The sequence below is a fragment of the Silurus aristotelis genome (genome assembly GCF_946808225.1).
Source record: "Silurus aristotelis genome assembly, chromosome: 26".
NCBI classification, from domain to species: Eukaryota; Metazoa; Chordata; class Actinopteri; order Siluriformes; family Siluridae; genus Silurus; species Silurus aristotelis.
Window position 1 is genome coordinate 11,812,443 of NC_139599.1, and position 17,488 is coordinate 11,829,930.

General features: G+C 36.4%; 1 protein-coding gene across 8 annotated transcripts in view; it reads left to right on the top strand.

Annotated features, from left to right (window-relative positions):
* arhgef28a (Rho guanine nucleotide exchange factor (GEF) 28a) overlaps positions 1 to 17,488 on the top strand; it is a 101,205-nt gene that overhangs the window by 17,239 nt on the left and 66,478 nt on the right. For all 8 annotated transcript variants that reach the window (XM_083531693.1, XM_083531697.1, XM_083531696.1 and 5 more), the window contains exon 3: positions 15,394 to 15,544. In XM_083531693.1, coding sequence (XP_083387819.1) covers positions 15,394 to 15,544 — 151 coding nt within the window. The remainder of the gene's footprint in view (positions 1 to 15,393; positions 15,545 to 17,488) is intronic.

A 17,488-nucleotide genomic window follows, 5' to 3' on the forward strand; every position in this document is an offset into this window, starting at 1 on the left:
AGTGGATAAAAACTTGTGAGTGTAGAGCGCACTCTGTTTTGAAATTGTTTTGATTGCCGCTTGGTGGTGCATCAATTGAACAGCAAGCAGAATATTTTAAGAGTATTAAATGATGGAAGAAGCTTCTAATTTATTTATTTATTTTTTATTTTTTTTTATTTTTTTTAAAAGTAGTAGATAAGAAGGTTTTGGGTTCATGGTTTTCTTAATAGATATCAATCAGTGTTGGTCTCATTAATATCATTATATAATAGATAGAAGATAAAAGAGTTTTTCATATAAACTGATGATAAAGGAAGAGTTTATTATAGCCATAATAAATAATAGTACTTTGAATACTTAAGTATATTTGAAGTCAAATACTTTTGTACTTTTACTAGGGGTGTAACGGTACACAAAATTCACGGTTCGGTACGTACCTCGGTTTCTAAGTCGTGATTTAGATTAATTTCGATATGGCTAGGGGGAAGAAATTTGAGGCATAAAATCATTTTTATTTTACGCAGTTTATTATTATTACCATTTGTGAACATCAACACTTACATTTTTTATTTATTATTTATAAAACAAGGTTAAATAATATATAAAATATTTCTTATAATATTTTATAAAAAAGAATAAACAAAGTAATTAAATTGGCACAAATTATATTGATTATATAAAATCAAATAAATGAAAAAAATGGATAGTGAGAAATAAATAGTGTGTTAGACTATTAGTGTGTTAACATTAGTATGTTAGTGTGTTAACATTTGTTAGACCCCATTACAGTGTGTGTGTGTGTGTGTGTGTGTGTGTGTGTGTGTGTGCATGTGTTTTTTCCATTTAATATTTAATTTTCTAAAGATATGAGCCACTTAAATGTTCTACTTTTTTTTTTTTTTTTTTAGCATACTTTCACAAATGTTTTCATTCCTTTCATCCTTCATTCATTCACTCCTTCGATATGTGGAATTGTCAGGATTTTCTCCTTTTATTAGAAATTCTTTGAATAGTACATATCATGCTTAAGAATCCATATTAATAAATAAATGAGACTAAACAATCTTCCAATCCACCACTGAATATGTTCCTGCAGGCCAGTCTCACCCCACATCGTCACATATCGACGTTGCCTCGGATGGCGTAGACATCCGACACAGAAGGGAGCCCCTTTGCGTCGCTTTTCAACGTAGATGGCCGTCCTTTACACTTAAGCACTTATTATTTATAATAAATATTATTTATATTAATAAACACTTATTATTTATGATAATAAGTGTATTGGATTATTTATACTATATTTAATAAATAATAATAATAAAAAAACTATTTTATACTATAATTAAATTATAATTACATTTATAACTATTAATTTTAAACTATAATTTATACTATATTTAATAAATAATAATAATGTTACGAAATGTCCACTACATACGACCGATTCGTTGGTTGTCCCCCGGCTGCGTCCAAATCCGAAGATGACCCGAACCCTAACCCTAACCCCAACCCTAACCCTAACCCAAACCCAAATCTGAAGATGAGGGATTTGCATTGAAGTGTATAGGATGGCCATCTACGTTGAAAAGCGACGCAGGATTTGCATTGAAGAGTATAGGACGGCCATCTACGTTGAAAAGCGACGCAAAGGGGCTCCCTTCTGCGTCGGATGTGTATGCCAGCCGAGGCAACATAGATATGTGACGATGTGGGGTGAGACTGTGTAGGTTCCTGAGGGAACTCAGATTTTAACTATGTTCCGCACGTAAAAAGATTGCGAAACTGAAAACCCTGTACCACAAAATTTCGGTACGAATACATGTCCTGTTACACCCCTAACTTTTACTCAAGTGAAAGTTTAAAGGAAGTATCTTTACTGTAGTAATATTTGACCTATTTGACCTTTAACTTTAACTCTAGTACATGGCTTGGGTACTTCATCTGCCAGTGGTCATTAAACCTCAACTGCTCAGTTGATATCGTTTAAAGTTGTTCTGGAAAAGAATGTCTGCCAAATGACAAATATAAATGCATGATTGATGATAATTATCTAGGCCAGCGGACATCAAAACACCAATAAGCTATTTAATTGGTAAACCTGCTCAATTACTAAAGCCAGCAACTAATGTACTTTAACTTAAAAGTATTACAAGCCAGTGATAAGGTGTGAGTTAATACATTCATTAATCTTTAGTAACTGTTTTATCAGGGTCAGGGTCAGAGTCAGAGTCAGGGTCCGGGTGGATCTGGAGCCTATAATGTAAACACTCAACCTGAGGCAGGAATGTGACCTTGATGGGATACCAGTTCAACACAGGGCACCATGCACATTCACATCTTGTGGTAATTTAACATAGCCAATCCACCGACTGGTGTGTTTTTCAGAGGTGGGAGGAAAAACATGAAACAGAATTCCTGGGAACCCAGAATTGCTGTGAACCATAGTTTCTTGACTTTCCCGGGCATTAGTATAACTAAGATAACTATTTCCTACCAACATGGTTTAGAATGCAGCTTTTGAAAAAGTGTGTGGTGTGTGACGCAGTAGTAAAATTCTTTGTTTTACAGTTAAATTTTTGACCAAAGTGTGTAAGGTGTAAACAGTTTTTTCAGGTTTTTTGTTTTGTTTTGTTTTGTTTGTTTTTTTTGTTGCAAAAGTCAGTAAGGAGATGCGGGTTTTCCATTTGTGGCTGTTAGAAGAGGGAAGTAAAAATATAGTAAAAAAAATAGTAAAATAAAATATGCTAGTGAATGTAATATTTAACGATTAACTAAAAAATATTAACTAAATCCAAAACTTCTATGTAATGTCCCAGGTTAGTGCTATAACCCCCCCCCATGAGTCGACCTATTAAACAAAGTTAGGTGAATGTTGAGATTAAATGCTACAATACAAGCATGTGAGCCTGCACAATGTTTGACCTGAACAAACATGATAAAGGAAGTACTGTAATACTAATTTGTCAGTCTGTTGCCTAGTAATACACTATGTAAATGTCCTTGTTTGAACATACATGATAAATGTTAGTCAAGCTACACGTAAATGGATTACAGGTAGTCTGGTAAACATTTAGAAGTTAAGATGGATAAAAATTAAAGTGTGTTGGTGCCTTTGGGTGTTTGAGATATCTGATATGAATGTCTAATTACTTGGCTGTTAAAAAAATTGTGCTATCAATTTCCCTTTAGCCACAGTTTGGCCTCAGGTGGGAAAATCCTTTTCTAAATGCTGGTTAATTTGTTTATTGTACCAGCTGTTAATCACAACACTAAACTACTCTTTGAGATGTGAAGGTTGTTCCTGACTGCGTTTGTTTTGCACTACAGCTCTAGAATAATATTTATTTTCCCCCATAATGCACATTTGCTGAACTGCACTGTGAGATAAACAGCAAACAAATGCAAATAACCAAAGAGACGTGTTTTTATTTTCATTAGCTTCCACAGAATACTATCACTCTTCAGTTTCCATGGAAAATTGTGACTTTCAGAGCCAGGTATTAGAGTAAGGATTTTATTGCAAATGCACTATATAAATAAAAGGTTTGTGGACACCTGACTGAAAGATTTGTATGTTCTTTTAAACATCCCATTTTACATTTGCTGTTAACCTCCACTCTTCTGGGAATCTGTTTCACTAGATTTTGGAGTGTGCATGTGGAGATTTATGCTCATTCTACCACAATGACATTAGTAAAGGCAGGTACTGATGTAAGGTGAGGAGGCCTGGGGTGCAGTCAGTGTTCCGGTTCATCCCGAAGGTGTTAAGTAGGGTTGAGGTCAGAGCTCTATAACAGGCCACTTAAGATCTTCCACTCCAACCCATGTACACTATATCTTAATGGAACTGGCTTTGTGCACAGAGACCCTGTCATACTGGACCAGGCTTAGATTCATTAGTTCAAATGAAAGGTAAATTTAATGCTACAGGATTTAAAGACAACCATTTTGGCAAGAAAATGCCTAAGCTTGAAAAAGCAGGTGCCCCAACACTTTTGTCCATATTGTTTACAGTTTCCTCCCTTTTAACTTTTATGTTTAGCAATATTTAGAACACTAAAACTTTACTAAGTATTCATATAAACTATTTTAAGATTTAAACCTTTTAACTGATATTTGACAGCCGGAATCCAATTACAAACTATTAATTAGGTAAATGACCATTTTGTACCGTGGCTTTCCAATAACCTCATCTCAAACTTCAAATAAGCTTCCAGTGTCAAAGCATGGTGCTGGTGTTTGAGGAAACCAAGGTTTTCAAGATCTTTATGCAGACTGGCTAGGTTGCAATACAACTTATTTATTGTATACAGTAATGGAACATATACAGTCGTATTATTAGCCAGTAAATTATAATGATTGTTCATATCATGTTTTTTTTCTTTTTAACAGAGTTTCAACATTTTGCACTACAGTGGTTTTTTTTCTAGAAGAGAGCTACTTATACTGGTTTTCAATTAGCTCTACACCAGAGTCTGGAATAGTAATTTCTGCAACTTTCTGAATTTCTAAAGACTTTATGGTCTGTGATGTTTGTGCCGATCTCAAAAGAATGCTTAAATCATTGTCCTGCTAGAACATCTAAGGGTGACTCTCTTGGCAAAAGCAGTGAGAATCTGCTCATGAGTGTCCTGGAACTTGACAGAAGTTCCTCATGCCAAGTATCCTAACAAGGGCCTTTGGAAGCAAAAAGGCTTAATCACTAGCGTTCGGGACGTTACTTTACAAAAGGTTATTTTCCGGCACGACTGTAATTACATTTATTGGTGATTCAGCTCTTTTATAAATCTCCATTTGGCAATACATACCACTTCCAATCAGCTCCAATGACTTTAGCAAACCCCATATGCATGTGTTTAAGGTTTGATGAGATTATGGTTGGAGTCTGGAACATTTGAAAACCAAAATAAAAAAAAGAATATATATATAGTAAGTAAGTAAGTAAGGATGCTAGATTCTAAATTATATATTCATGTATAGATTTTATTTATAGAATTTTTTCCTTAATATTAAAAATATTTTATAGCTTAACCAAAGGGAAATCCTTTGTATGTGTAATATGAATGTTTATACACTGATGAAGTGGGATGAAACATGTTTGGGTTAGATGTCTACAAAGCCTTTCAGGCACTACTGATATAAATGATTCTCTGCTGCCCAATGAGGGAATAAGGATGAATTATTAGTAGGTCTAGTAGGTCTTGGAACTAAACACAGGTTTTGTCCTAACATTAGTGGGGAAGTTAAGAGAAGGTCTGCTCATGTACAAACATTATGAGCACAGCAAAGACATCTTGCATTATGTTGAGGGAGCCTGGGAATTTATTCCACATTTATTCCAAGCTTGTGACAGACTATATTGTTTAACACCACCAAATTGCCAAATCGCTGTGATCATTTCACAGTGGGTAGCATGGCACACTCACAGCTACAGGGACCTTACTTTGACCCTGAGTTTGGGTTGTTATCCTTGCAATTGTTTGAGCTTCCGCTTGTACTCTGGTTTCTTCCCTTTTTTCATAACCATGCCAGTATGTAGATTGGCTGTACATATTTGCCGAAAAATGTGAGAGTGTATGTGAACGTGGGGTCTGTTGCTGAACTTCACCAAGTTTGTATTCTTAAGCCATAGTCCTGCTGATTTAAAAAGCAGCTGTCTTTTTCAAATCTGCCTAGAAAGCTAGACACATTTGAAGTGTTACACCCATTACATTACATTTTACAGTAACTTTGTGCTGTCATAAATTTTTCTGCCGATTTTTCCACAAGTGCACCCGTGTGCACAGACTACATTTGTCGGCGGAATCATTCGCGAACATGTCATTTGTGTGAAAGTATTTAGAAATCTGTGTGCAGGATGTGAACGTTGCAATCTGCAATGTCTGCAAAGGACAAGTTAATCCAGGAGGAACTACAGCAAAGAAATTCGGCACAACATACTTGATCAGACATTTAAAAGTTCGTTCCATGCAGAGAAATCTCAGTGTTGCTGATGCACAATGAAATATTGGAAGATGATTCTGAAGTGATTCAGGGTACGGGCGGTCGTACAGCACTGGAAATGCGAAGCTACCTGTCTGAGGCACAGATACCAAGTCGTGAACAGCCGTTGGTGTACTGGCGAACAAATACGAGCCGATTTCCGGTGCTGACTAAAGTTGCGCAAGCGCTGCCCTGCACAAGTGTAGACAGTGAATGTTTGTTCAGCTCAGCGTATCACGTGTTGGATGAGAAATATAAGACATTCTTTCTTGTTTGTTGCTTGATAAGGAAAAGGAGAAAAAATTTGGAAATTGGTATCGGAATCGGCCAGTTTGCTTGTAAAAATATCGATATCGGAATCGACCATTAAAAAAAATCATGATCACTAATCATCACTAATTATGGCTTCATTAAGCATCCAGATTCCAGTCCAGATTCATATTGGATTTGCTGGATTATTCTGTATAATGGGAACTTAGTATTGGTTTACAGCTAATAGTATAAAGGGTATTTATATTGGAAATCTTTACAATTTCTGTTCTATTATATGGTTTTTATACAGCAGGGCTGACTGCTACTGTATGGCTCAAGCTAAATTTACCCTATCATGGTTAGAGTTTCCATTTACACGTCAAAATATGCCTTTGTGTGGTTTTATTATGGTACCCAAGTGAGCTAGAAACAAATAAATGTTAGTTTAAATGTTAGCCTCTGAATCCAAACCTGTTCACAAGCCGTGACTGTCTTCACAGTCGGAAAGCTAATTGGTAAAATGTTAATTGCTTGATAAAAATGACAAAACATTTACAAACCCGATTCCAAAAAAGTTGGGACACTGTACAAATTGTGAATAAAAAAGGATTGCAATCATTTTCAAATCTCATAGACTTATATTTTATTTACAATAGAAAGTAGATAAAATATCAAATGTTAAAAGCGAGACAATTTGAAATGTCATGCCAAATATTGGCTCATTTTGGATTTCCTGATTTCCAAAAAGGTTGGGACAGGTAGCAATAAGAGGCCGGAAAAGTTAAATGTACATATAAGGAACAGTTTGAGGACCAATTTGCAACTTATTAGGTCAATTGGAAACATGATTGGGTATAAAAAGAGCCTCTCAGAGTGGCAGTGACTCTTAGAAGTCAAGATGGACAGAGGATCACCAATTCTCAAAGAAAAATTGCAAAGAGTTTGAAGTTATCATCATCTACAGTGCATAATATCATCCAAAGATTCAGAGAATCTAAAACAATCTCTGTGCGTAAGGGTCAAGGCCGGAAAACATACTGGATCCCCGTGATCTTCGGGCCCTTAGACGGCACTGCATTACATACAGGAATGCTACTGTAATGGAAATCACAACATGGGCTCAGAAATACTTCCAGAAAACATTGTCGGTGAACACAATCCACCGTGCCATTCTGCATTAATTACAACATCATGGCTGCGTAGAAAACATTTGGCGCAGCATAAAGAGGAAGATACGACAAAGAAGAGCCAAGACAGTTGAGCAACTAGAAGCCTGTATTAGACAAGAATGGGACAACATTCCCATTCCTAAACTTAAGCAACTTGTCTCCTCAGTCCCCAACATTTGCAGACTGTTATAAAAAGAAGAGGGGATGCCACACAGTGGTAAACATGGCCTTGTCCCAACTTTTTTAAGATGTGTTGATGCCATGAAATGTTTCCCTTAAAATTATATATTTTCTCAGTTTAAACATTTGATATGTCATCTATGTTGTATTCTAAATAAAATATAAAAATTTGAAACTTTCACATGATTGCATTCTGTTTTTATTCACAATTTGTACAGTGTCCTAACTTTTTTTTGGAATCGGGTTTGTATAGAGGTATTTGGTTGTGGTAAACTGTAAGCACAGTTCCATTTTATTGATAAATATTAAACATTTGATTGAACACAAGACTAATCAATAATGCTGGATGACTTTGCAACAATGAGTTTAAAGTATTTATTGGTTTGGGATTGTTATCTAATTTTATGAAGTACAGCTAGATTCTAGACTTCTGTACAATGTTTTTACTCTGTCTTTTTTACTCTCCATGCATCATGAAAGAAGTTTGCCTGTTTCTGTCTTTTTTTAATTGTTGCAGTAACCCATTATTATGCCATTTTTCTATTAGTGTAGTATTGCAGTTAGGAACTTATTGTTTTTACATTTGAACCTAATCATAACCCCGTTCTGAAATTGAACTGTCATTTCATTTCTATTTAATTTGTTTTTATTTAAATGGTGAGATTGAGGAGAGATAATGAAAAACAAATGCTTTTCCCTGCCATTAGAGAGGTGCAGAAAAACAACGCCGGATGATTACCAAAGAAGATTCTGTAAAATGTATTAACTTGGAGGACACGACCTACTAATTGGATTCTTTGCAACTATGCTAATAGCAATATTACTATTTAACTACTAATTCATAACTTTGGAGGCTTTTATCTGCCAATTCTGTGGTTTTATGGTATTAAGCAATAGCATTTTGATTTACAGTGTGATAAAATCATGTTAAGAAGTTTATACACAGTAGTTTCAGAAAATATTTACACCCCTTGTTAAAATGTACTAGTAGTGATGGATTTTGCATGGATATAATTATCAACTTTACCAACCAATATATGCTGTGTAAGTGGAATAAAGTAGTTTAGGTTGACATGCATATATAAAGTATGTATACACTTAAATATAAACATACACATACACATACTTAAATTATACCCCTCTACAAAAAAGTACCTTGGAACTGTAATTGGCATCCATTGTTGTTTTATTACATATTTATTAAAAACAAACTGACTTTTTTTTTGCAAAATATTGTAAATAACACAACAAATGAAAATGGCACAGACAAAACTGATGTGACCCATAACCTTAGTAGTTTGCTGCACAACCTTTAGAGGCAATTACTGTAAATAAGCAATTTCCATAGTTCTCAATGACTTCTCCACCTGTCTACAGGTAATTTGGCCCACTTTTAATTAGCAAACTGTTCTATCTGTCTCAGGTTTGAAGGCTGCCCTTTTCAGATTCCATGATTCAGCACTTTCCATAGGTTTTGATAGGGCTCATGAAGGCCTGTAGAATAGTCCAGTATTTTGGTCTTAGTGATTCTTTTAGCTGTATGTTTTGTTACATTATCCTGTTTGAAGACCAATGAGCTGCGACTGAGACAGATCTTTAAGAGACACTTGGCATCAACTTATGCTTCACATTAGCTTAGTAGTCTTGAGATTTTAAAGTCAATTAAATTCAATTAATGTTTATTTGTATAGTGCTTTTTAACAATAAACATTGTTTTAAAGCAGCTTCACACAGATAATGTGGTGATAAAAAAAATAAGATGTTCTTTATAAGTGTAAGTTTGTCCCTGATGAGTGAGCCGGTGGCGACTGTGGCAAGGAAAAACTCCCCAGGATGGCATAAAGAAAGAAGCCTTGAGAGGAACCAGACTCAAGAGGGAACGCTTCCTCATCTGGGTTGCACAGAATGTCCATTTATTGCAGATAAGCGATGTTGTGGAGTACAGTGATGGTGATCAGAAGCAAACTGTAGTCCTGAGTCAGTGTAGCAGACTGTTGACATTAACTACAGTCCAAATCCATCCTCAAAGCTTCTGTCCTTACTCCGTAATTTCATGGAACCACCCAGGCATTGATGAGAAACCATCCCCAGCTGCACAGACTGGCCTCCAATCGAAGAGAACACTATCCAGAGGCAGGCCTGGACAAAGTGGGAAGATATGAGGAGGGAAGAGGGGCAGGAACAGTGATCACTGGAACCTCAGGAGCATGTTTAATGAGAGAGAGAGAGAGAGAGAGAGAGAGAGAGAGAGGAAAAAGAGAGAGAGAGAGAGAGAGAGAGAAGAAGGGGTGACAGGAAGAGAAGAATATGGACTATTAAGAATCCTTATTGTTGTATGAAAGTTAATGTCACTGTGCAGTTTGGACTCCAGCAAGACTCATAATTGCAGCATAAATCAAAGGGAGAACCAGAAGATAACACAGACATGAGGGATCTCTGGGATAAGAGACGACCCACCAAACAGCCATCAACAAACCTGAGTGAACGTGTGAGAGTGAGGGGACGACAGCATACAAATATCCCAGTTCACCAAACACTCTATATCCATGTTCCCTCCAGATCTGCTCTTTTACCTAAGAAAAATCTACTGATAAAAGACTTGACTAAATAAATATGTTTTCAACCTCGACTTGAACACTGAGACTGTGTCTGAGTCCCAAACACTGATTGGAAGGCTGTTCCATAACTGTGTGGCTTTATAAGAGAAAGATCTGCCCCCTGCTGTAATCTTCATTATTTGAGGTGAAAAATTTCACAGTAGATATGTTTTTTTTTTTTTATTTTATTTTATTTATTTTTTTTATCCTTTTATTTCAGGAACACATTTTTGCATTTATATTTTAAAGGTTTTTTGGTAAACCCTTATCAGTGGTTTATCAGTGGCTTTTGTCGTATGGCAAACTTTGAAAAAAAAAAAAAGAGATAATCTCTCTCGATTGCTGAATGTGACACCTATCTGGAGGGTGTTCTTGATCTGCCCTTTCTTGTTCTTTACCCCAGTGAGAATTTTTCTTTTGGTGTTTGAGTTTACCAGGGTGTTTTTTCTTTTTATTTGAAGAATGTACCAAGTAACCAAGTAGAAGTAGTATACTTGGAAGAATATACCCAGTAGAATGAACTAAGTCATTTTGCCATATATATATATATATATATATATATATATATATATATATATATATATATATATATATATATATATATATATATATATATATACAGTGAGGAAAAAAAGTATTTGAACACCCTGCTATTTTGCAAGTTCTCCCACTTAGAAATCATGAAGGGGTCTGAAATTGTCATCGTAGGTGCATGTCCACTGTGAGAGACATAATCTAAAAAAAAAAATCCAGAAATCACAATATATGATTTTTAAACTATTTATTTGTATGATACAGCTGCAAATAAGTATTTGAACACCTGTCTATCAGCTAGAATTCTGACCCTCAAAGACCTGTTAGTGTGCCTTTAAAATGTCCACCTCCACTACATTTATTATCCTAAATTAGATGCACCTGTTTGAGGTCGTTAGCTGCATAAAGACACCTGTCCACCCCATACAATCATTAAGAATCCAACTACTAACATGGCCAAGACCAAAGAGCTGTCCAAAGACACTAGAGACACAATTGTACACCTCCACAAGGCTGAAAAGGGCTATGGGGAAATTGAGAAAGCAGCTTGGTGAAAAAAGGTCCACTGTTGGAGCAATCATTAGAAAATGGAAGAAGCTTAACATGACTGTCAATCTCCCTCGGTCTGGGGCTCCATGCAAGATCTCACCTCGTGGGGTCCCAATGATCCTAAGGAAGGTGAGAAATCAGCCCAGAATTACAGGGGAGGAGCTGGTCAATTACCTGAAAAGAGCTGGAACCGCCGTTTCCAAGGTGACTGTTGGTAATACACTAAGACGTCATGGTTTGAAATCATGCATGGCACGGAAGGTTCCCCTGCTTAAACCAGCACATGTCCAGGCACGTCTTAAGTTTAAGAATGACCATTTGGATGATCCAGAGGAATCATGGGAGAAAGTCATGTGGTCAGATGAGACCAAAATAGAACTTCTGGGTCATAATTCCTCTAAACGTGTTTGGAGGAAGAAGAATGATGAGTACCATCCCAAGAACACCATCCCTACTGTGAAGCATGGGGGTGGTAGCATCATGCTTTGGGAGTGTTTTTCTGCACATGGGACAGGGCGACTGCACTGTATTGAGGAGAGGATGACCGGGGCCATGTATTGCGAGATTTTGGGAAACAACCTCCTTCCCTCAGTTAGAGCATTGAAGATGGGTCGAGGCTGGGTCTTCCAACATGACAATGACCCGAAGCACACAGCCAGAATAACCAAGGAGTGGCTCTGTAAAAAGCATATCAAGGTTCTGGCGTGGCCTAGCCAGTCTCCAGACCTAAACCCAATAGAGAATCTTTGGCGGGAGCTCAAACTTCGTGTTTCTCAGCGACAGGCCAGAAACCTGACTAATCTAGAGAAGATCTGTGTGGAGGAGTGGGCCAAAATCCCTCCTGCAGTGTGTGCAAACCTGGTGAAAAACTACAGGAAACGTTTGACCTCTGTAATTGCAAACAAAGGCTACTGTACCAAATATTAACATTGACTTTCTCAGGTGTTCAAATACTTATTTGCAGCTGTATCATACAAATAAATAGTTTAAAAATCATATATTGTAATTTCTGGATTTTTTTTTTTAGATTATGTCTCTCACAGTGGACATGCACCTACGATGACAATTTCAGACCCCTCCATGATTTCTAAGTGGGAGAACTTGCAAAATAGCAGCGTGTTCAAATACTTATTTTCCTCACTGTATATATATATATATATATATATATATATATATATATATATATATATATATATATATATATATATATATATATATATATATATAATATACACACACATTAATAGCATTTTGCGGATGCCCTAAACCCAGAGCCACTTACAATTATACAACTGAGTAGTTCAAGGATCCCGGAGTGGCAACTTGGTTGTATTGGAATTTGAACTGATGACTTTCTTACTGTTGAACGTCTTAACCACTGAGCTACCACTTCCCCCACCACCTAGCATATCCTTGCCACACCTAGCTAATCATTTTGCTACCTGTCTGATGGGTTTCATTTTTCAGCCGAATGATTGTTTGCTTTATTTGTCAGGAGTAAATTCCTACACTGCTCACTGCTCTCCTGTTACCATCAAATTAAACTTGGAAGATACTTTGAGCTCATGTCATTAATACTCATGGAAGACAATAAAAAAAAAAACCATATATAATATATATACACACACACACAGACACACACACATATATATATATATATATATATATATATATATGTATATATATGTATCTATATATTATGACTATATATAATCATAATTTACTTCAGTATGAAGAATAATTAGAGCAATCTGTATTTCAGTAATGTAAGGACAAGTAAATCTAGTCTTTCTGGTGGTTTCAGAAAAGTTTGAAAGATGGAAAAATTTAGACGAACTAGTGCACTGAAGTGCACTGTGATCAAAGAAAAAATAATCAGTGATTATCTGTAATAAAGGACATTAATGGCATAACTGTTTTAGACTGTTAAGAAGATTATGCTTGAGCTGTTGAGGTTAGAGTAGAATAGGTCAGAATTTTTTAAACACTGACATTACTTTGAGCTCATTCTACATAATCATGTGGCTTGTCCTTTGAAAGACACAAAGTCCAGATTTTACTTGTATGTGAACAAAAATGCTATTCTGAGGGAATAAATGTTTGAAAGATTTTTCCAAAGACTTCATGAACTTCAGGAATATGTAAGGAATATTCAAGTTCCAAGACATTGGTAATACGTCTTTGTGTAAAATCACAGAAAGGTTTATCCAGACAGGAGTAAAATGATCAGACTGCATTTTTGTAAAAAGACAGTAGGGCTTTTGCAGGGGAAAAGAGAGAGAAAAACACAGACATTGCTGTTGTGAATGGAAATAAAAACACAGAGTGGAACCTCAAAAAGTACCACATGTAAAAACATAATGCTGTACAAATAGTACTCTTTAGTTATTGCAAGATCAAGACTGCATCTAATCCCTGTGTTACTGAAGCATTTATGAATGTTTTCCCATTCTGGCAACCTACATTCAGCTCAATTCCCATTCAACTACATGTCCTGTGATCGGTTCTGTCGGTCATTCTTTTGTTCTGTCGTTTGGTTTCTTTTGTCTGTTTTTTGTTCTTTCATTTGTTTTGTTTTGTCTGTATTTTTTCTGTCATTTGTATTGTCCCTTTATTTTGTTCCATCTCTATGTCTGTCTTTCATCCTGTCTGTTATACTGCTGTTTGTTTGTCTGTCTTTTTTTCTGTTATTTGTTCTGTCTGTCTCTCTGTCTGTCAGTCTTTTGTTCTGTTGTTTGTTTTTTTCTTCTTTCAGTATGATGTTCATATCCTCTGTACATCTGTTTGTCAATTGGTTTGTTTGGCTTTTGTTTTGTCTGTCTGTCTGTCTGTCTGTCTGTCTGTCTGTCTGTCTGTCTGTCTGTCTGTCTGTCTGTCTGTCTGTCTGTCTGTCTGTCTGTCTGTCTGTGTTTTTTCTGTCAGCCTTTTGTTCCAACTATCTAGCTTTTGTTTTGTTTTGTATGTCTTTCTGTATTTTTCATTCTGTGTGGCTTGCATATTTGTTATTGTGTGTATGTGTATAGAGCCAGCTTGAATTACTGGTAGCCTATCATCCAGGGTGTATTCCACTCCTAGTGTTCCTGATACAGTCTGTTAATTACTGCATTATCAAGAGAGTCACTCTGTCGATGCTGGACTGAACTGAGTGTTAATAGTATAACTCATTGCACATGTTGGACAGGATTAGTGTGAGTTTCAGGTGTACTGGGTAATTACCATTCCTCTCTTTCTATGTCCACATTTCTCTTACATTTTTGTTGTTCCATTTTGAAATCCTACTGAATCTATTACTCAAATGTTAAAAAAAAAAATTGTCCAAAGAACATTGAATGCATAAATAAGGGATTAAGTGTTGAAGGGATTTTATCAATATGATTTGAACGAAAAAAAAATAATTGAAAGTGGGAAGTGTGGTGAATGAATTCTGTGGGGAACAGAGCTCACTGAAAATCCCAGGCTTGCCATTCAAGTTGGTCTGAAGGACTGAGTTGCAGAAAGAGGAAAGTCCTCACTCTTTTCCCATTCCCATACCTTAAAAAGTTCTTTACCCTTTCATAAAGGTTCTACTTACTATTCACTGTTCTAGCAAAGGGGCCCCTTAAATGACAGGAAGTGAGAGAGACGGCTGTAGAAGTATTTAAAAAAAAAAATAAATAAATAAAAAGAGTGTTTTATGCAAGACATGGTGGGGTGAAGTGAAAAGAGCCTTGTCTTGCACAAACCTTGCTCTCAGTGTGCAGACATGTAAAGGTGTGTCTTTTGATCCAGGGGCTTGTAAATGTAATCAGTGGTCTGTATTGAGTTAAAAAAAAAAATCTGAAATCAATGCCTGTATTGCAGAGAGTAGGGGCACAGAGTAGTTCTGTTCTTTCTGTAGATTTCAGGTAGATCGTGTTTTCTTCTTTTTTTGTGTGTGTGTTTCTCTCATTTCTACCTGTTTTTTCTTTTCTGAATAAACCCACAATCCACAAATACACAAAATATCCAGACAAATGCAAGGCATTCATTGATTTAAATTCTAACATGCTTTGTTTTTTTGTTTGCTCTCATATCATAATTATAATGTTTAAGTGTTTTATCTTTTAACATATAATGTAAAAGTATTGACACCTCATTGAACACATCTTTTTTGGCTCTGAATCTTTCAGGGTCAGGTGGAAGTGTGTGCAGTGCTGCAGGATCCTCAGTGTGTTCAGGAAAAGGCAGAATACTATGTGGTTTTAAAAGGCTCGCATATCCACCATGTCACTACAGCGCAGAGGAAGCAAGAGAGCCATTTACTGAGCTTCATCGTACCTGGTAGGTCTCACGGGCCACTCACAGATAAACCATTGGCAGATAAAGCTCATTGTATCTACAGTGGCATCTAGATGTTTAAGCATTCTTTATGAAATTAGCAGAGATTGATATGTAAAAAAGAATAATGCATACAATAATTTAGCAGAAATCAGAGTTCATGAGACAGGGTGGTGCTTTTGAGTTTTTTTCATATTATGCCAATGTCCAGGGTGTAGAATATATTTAATATATTAGTGATAATGGTCAGGTTCTTCAATTCAATAGATTTTTGCTGTGGCAAATTAACTTATTAAGCTGATTGACTGGTATGAAAACGAGGACTAAATGTTCTTATGACTAAATATATTTATTTGTATTAATTGGTGAGAAAGTCAGGTAGGAGTTATCTCACACAACACTTGCTGTTGAACTTTGAAGAGTCTAATTTCTTTTTGAATTTGGGATACTATGCACTTTTGGCCCCTTATGTTCTCATTTCATTTGAAATTTGCAGCTCATTGAAATGCATGTGTCATCATTTATACATATCTGCTAGGAAAATGTAGCTAACATGCTCTGCTATAGAAATTTTTGAATATTATCAACACATGAATTGTTCTTACAACAGAAGCACGAGTGAGGACCATAAGTCTAATTGTGTGTTCTTAGTACATTTATTAACAGTACTAAAACTAGTAAAAAGTAATTTTAAATGAAAACAACTACATTATTCTAAATAGCAGACAGGTTTATATTACCCACTGTTACACACACACACACACACACACACACACACACACACACACACACACACACACACACACACACACACACACATATATATATATATATATACAGTGAGGAAAATAAGTATTTGAACACCCTGCTATTTTGCAAGTTCTCCCACTTAGAAATCATGGAGGGTCTGAAATTGTCATCGTAGGTGCATGTCCACTGTGAGAGACATAATCTAAAAAATTAAATCCAGAAATCACAATGTATGATTTTTTAACTATTTATTTGTATGATACAGCTGCAAATAAGTATTTGAACACCTGAGAAAGTCAATGTTAATATTTGGTACAGGAGCCTTTGTTTGCAATTACAGAGGACAAACGTTTCCTGTAGTTTTTCACCAGGTTTGCTTATAGAGCCACTCCTTGGTTATCCTGGCTGTGTGCTTCGGGTCATTGTCATGTTGGAAGACCCAGCATCGACCCATCTTCAATGCTCTAACTGAGGGTAGGAGGTTGTTCCCCAAAATCTCGCAATACATGGCCCCGGTCATCCTCTCCTTAATACAGTGCAGTCGCCCTGTCCAATGCGCAGAAAAACACCCCCAAAGCATGATGCTACCACCCCCATGCTTCACAGTAGGGATGGTATTCTTGGGATGGTACTCATCAATCTTCTTCCTCCAAACACGTTTAGTGAAATTATGACCCAAAAGTTCTATTTTGGTCTCATCTGACCACATGACTTTCTCCCATGACTCCTCTGGATCATCCAAATGGTCACTGGCAAACTTAAGACGTGCCTGGACATGTGCTGGTTTAAGCAGGGGAACCTTCCGTGCCATGCATGATTTCAAACCATGACGTCTTAGTGTATTACCAACAGTAACCTTGGAAACGGTGGTCCCAGCTCTTTTCAGGTCATTGACCAGCTTCTCCCATGTAGTTCTGGGCTGATTTCTCACCTTCCTTAGGATCATTCAGACCCCACGAGGTGAGATCTTTAATGGAGCCCCAGTCCGAGGGAGATTGACAGTCATGTTAAGCTTCATTCATTTTCTAATGATTGCTCCAACAGTGGACCTTTTTTCACCAAGCTGCTTGGCAATTTCCCCGTAGCCCTTTCCAGCCGTGTGGAGGTGTACAATTTTGTCTCTAGTGTCTTTGGACAGCTCTTTGGTCTTGGCCATGTTAGTAGTTGGATTCTTACTGATTGTATGGGGTGGACAGG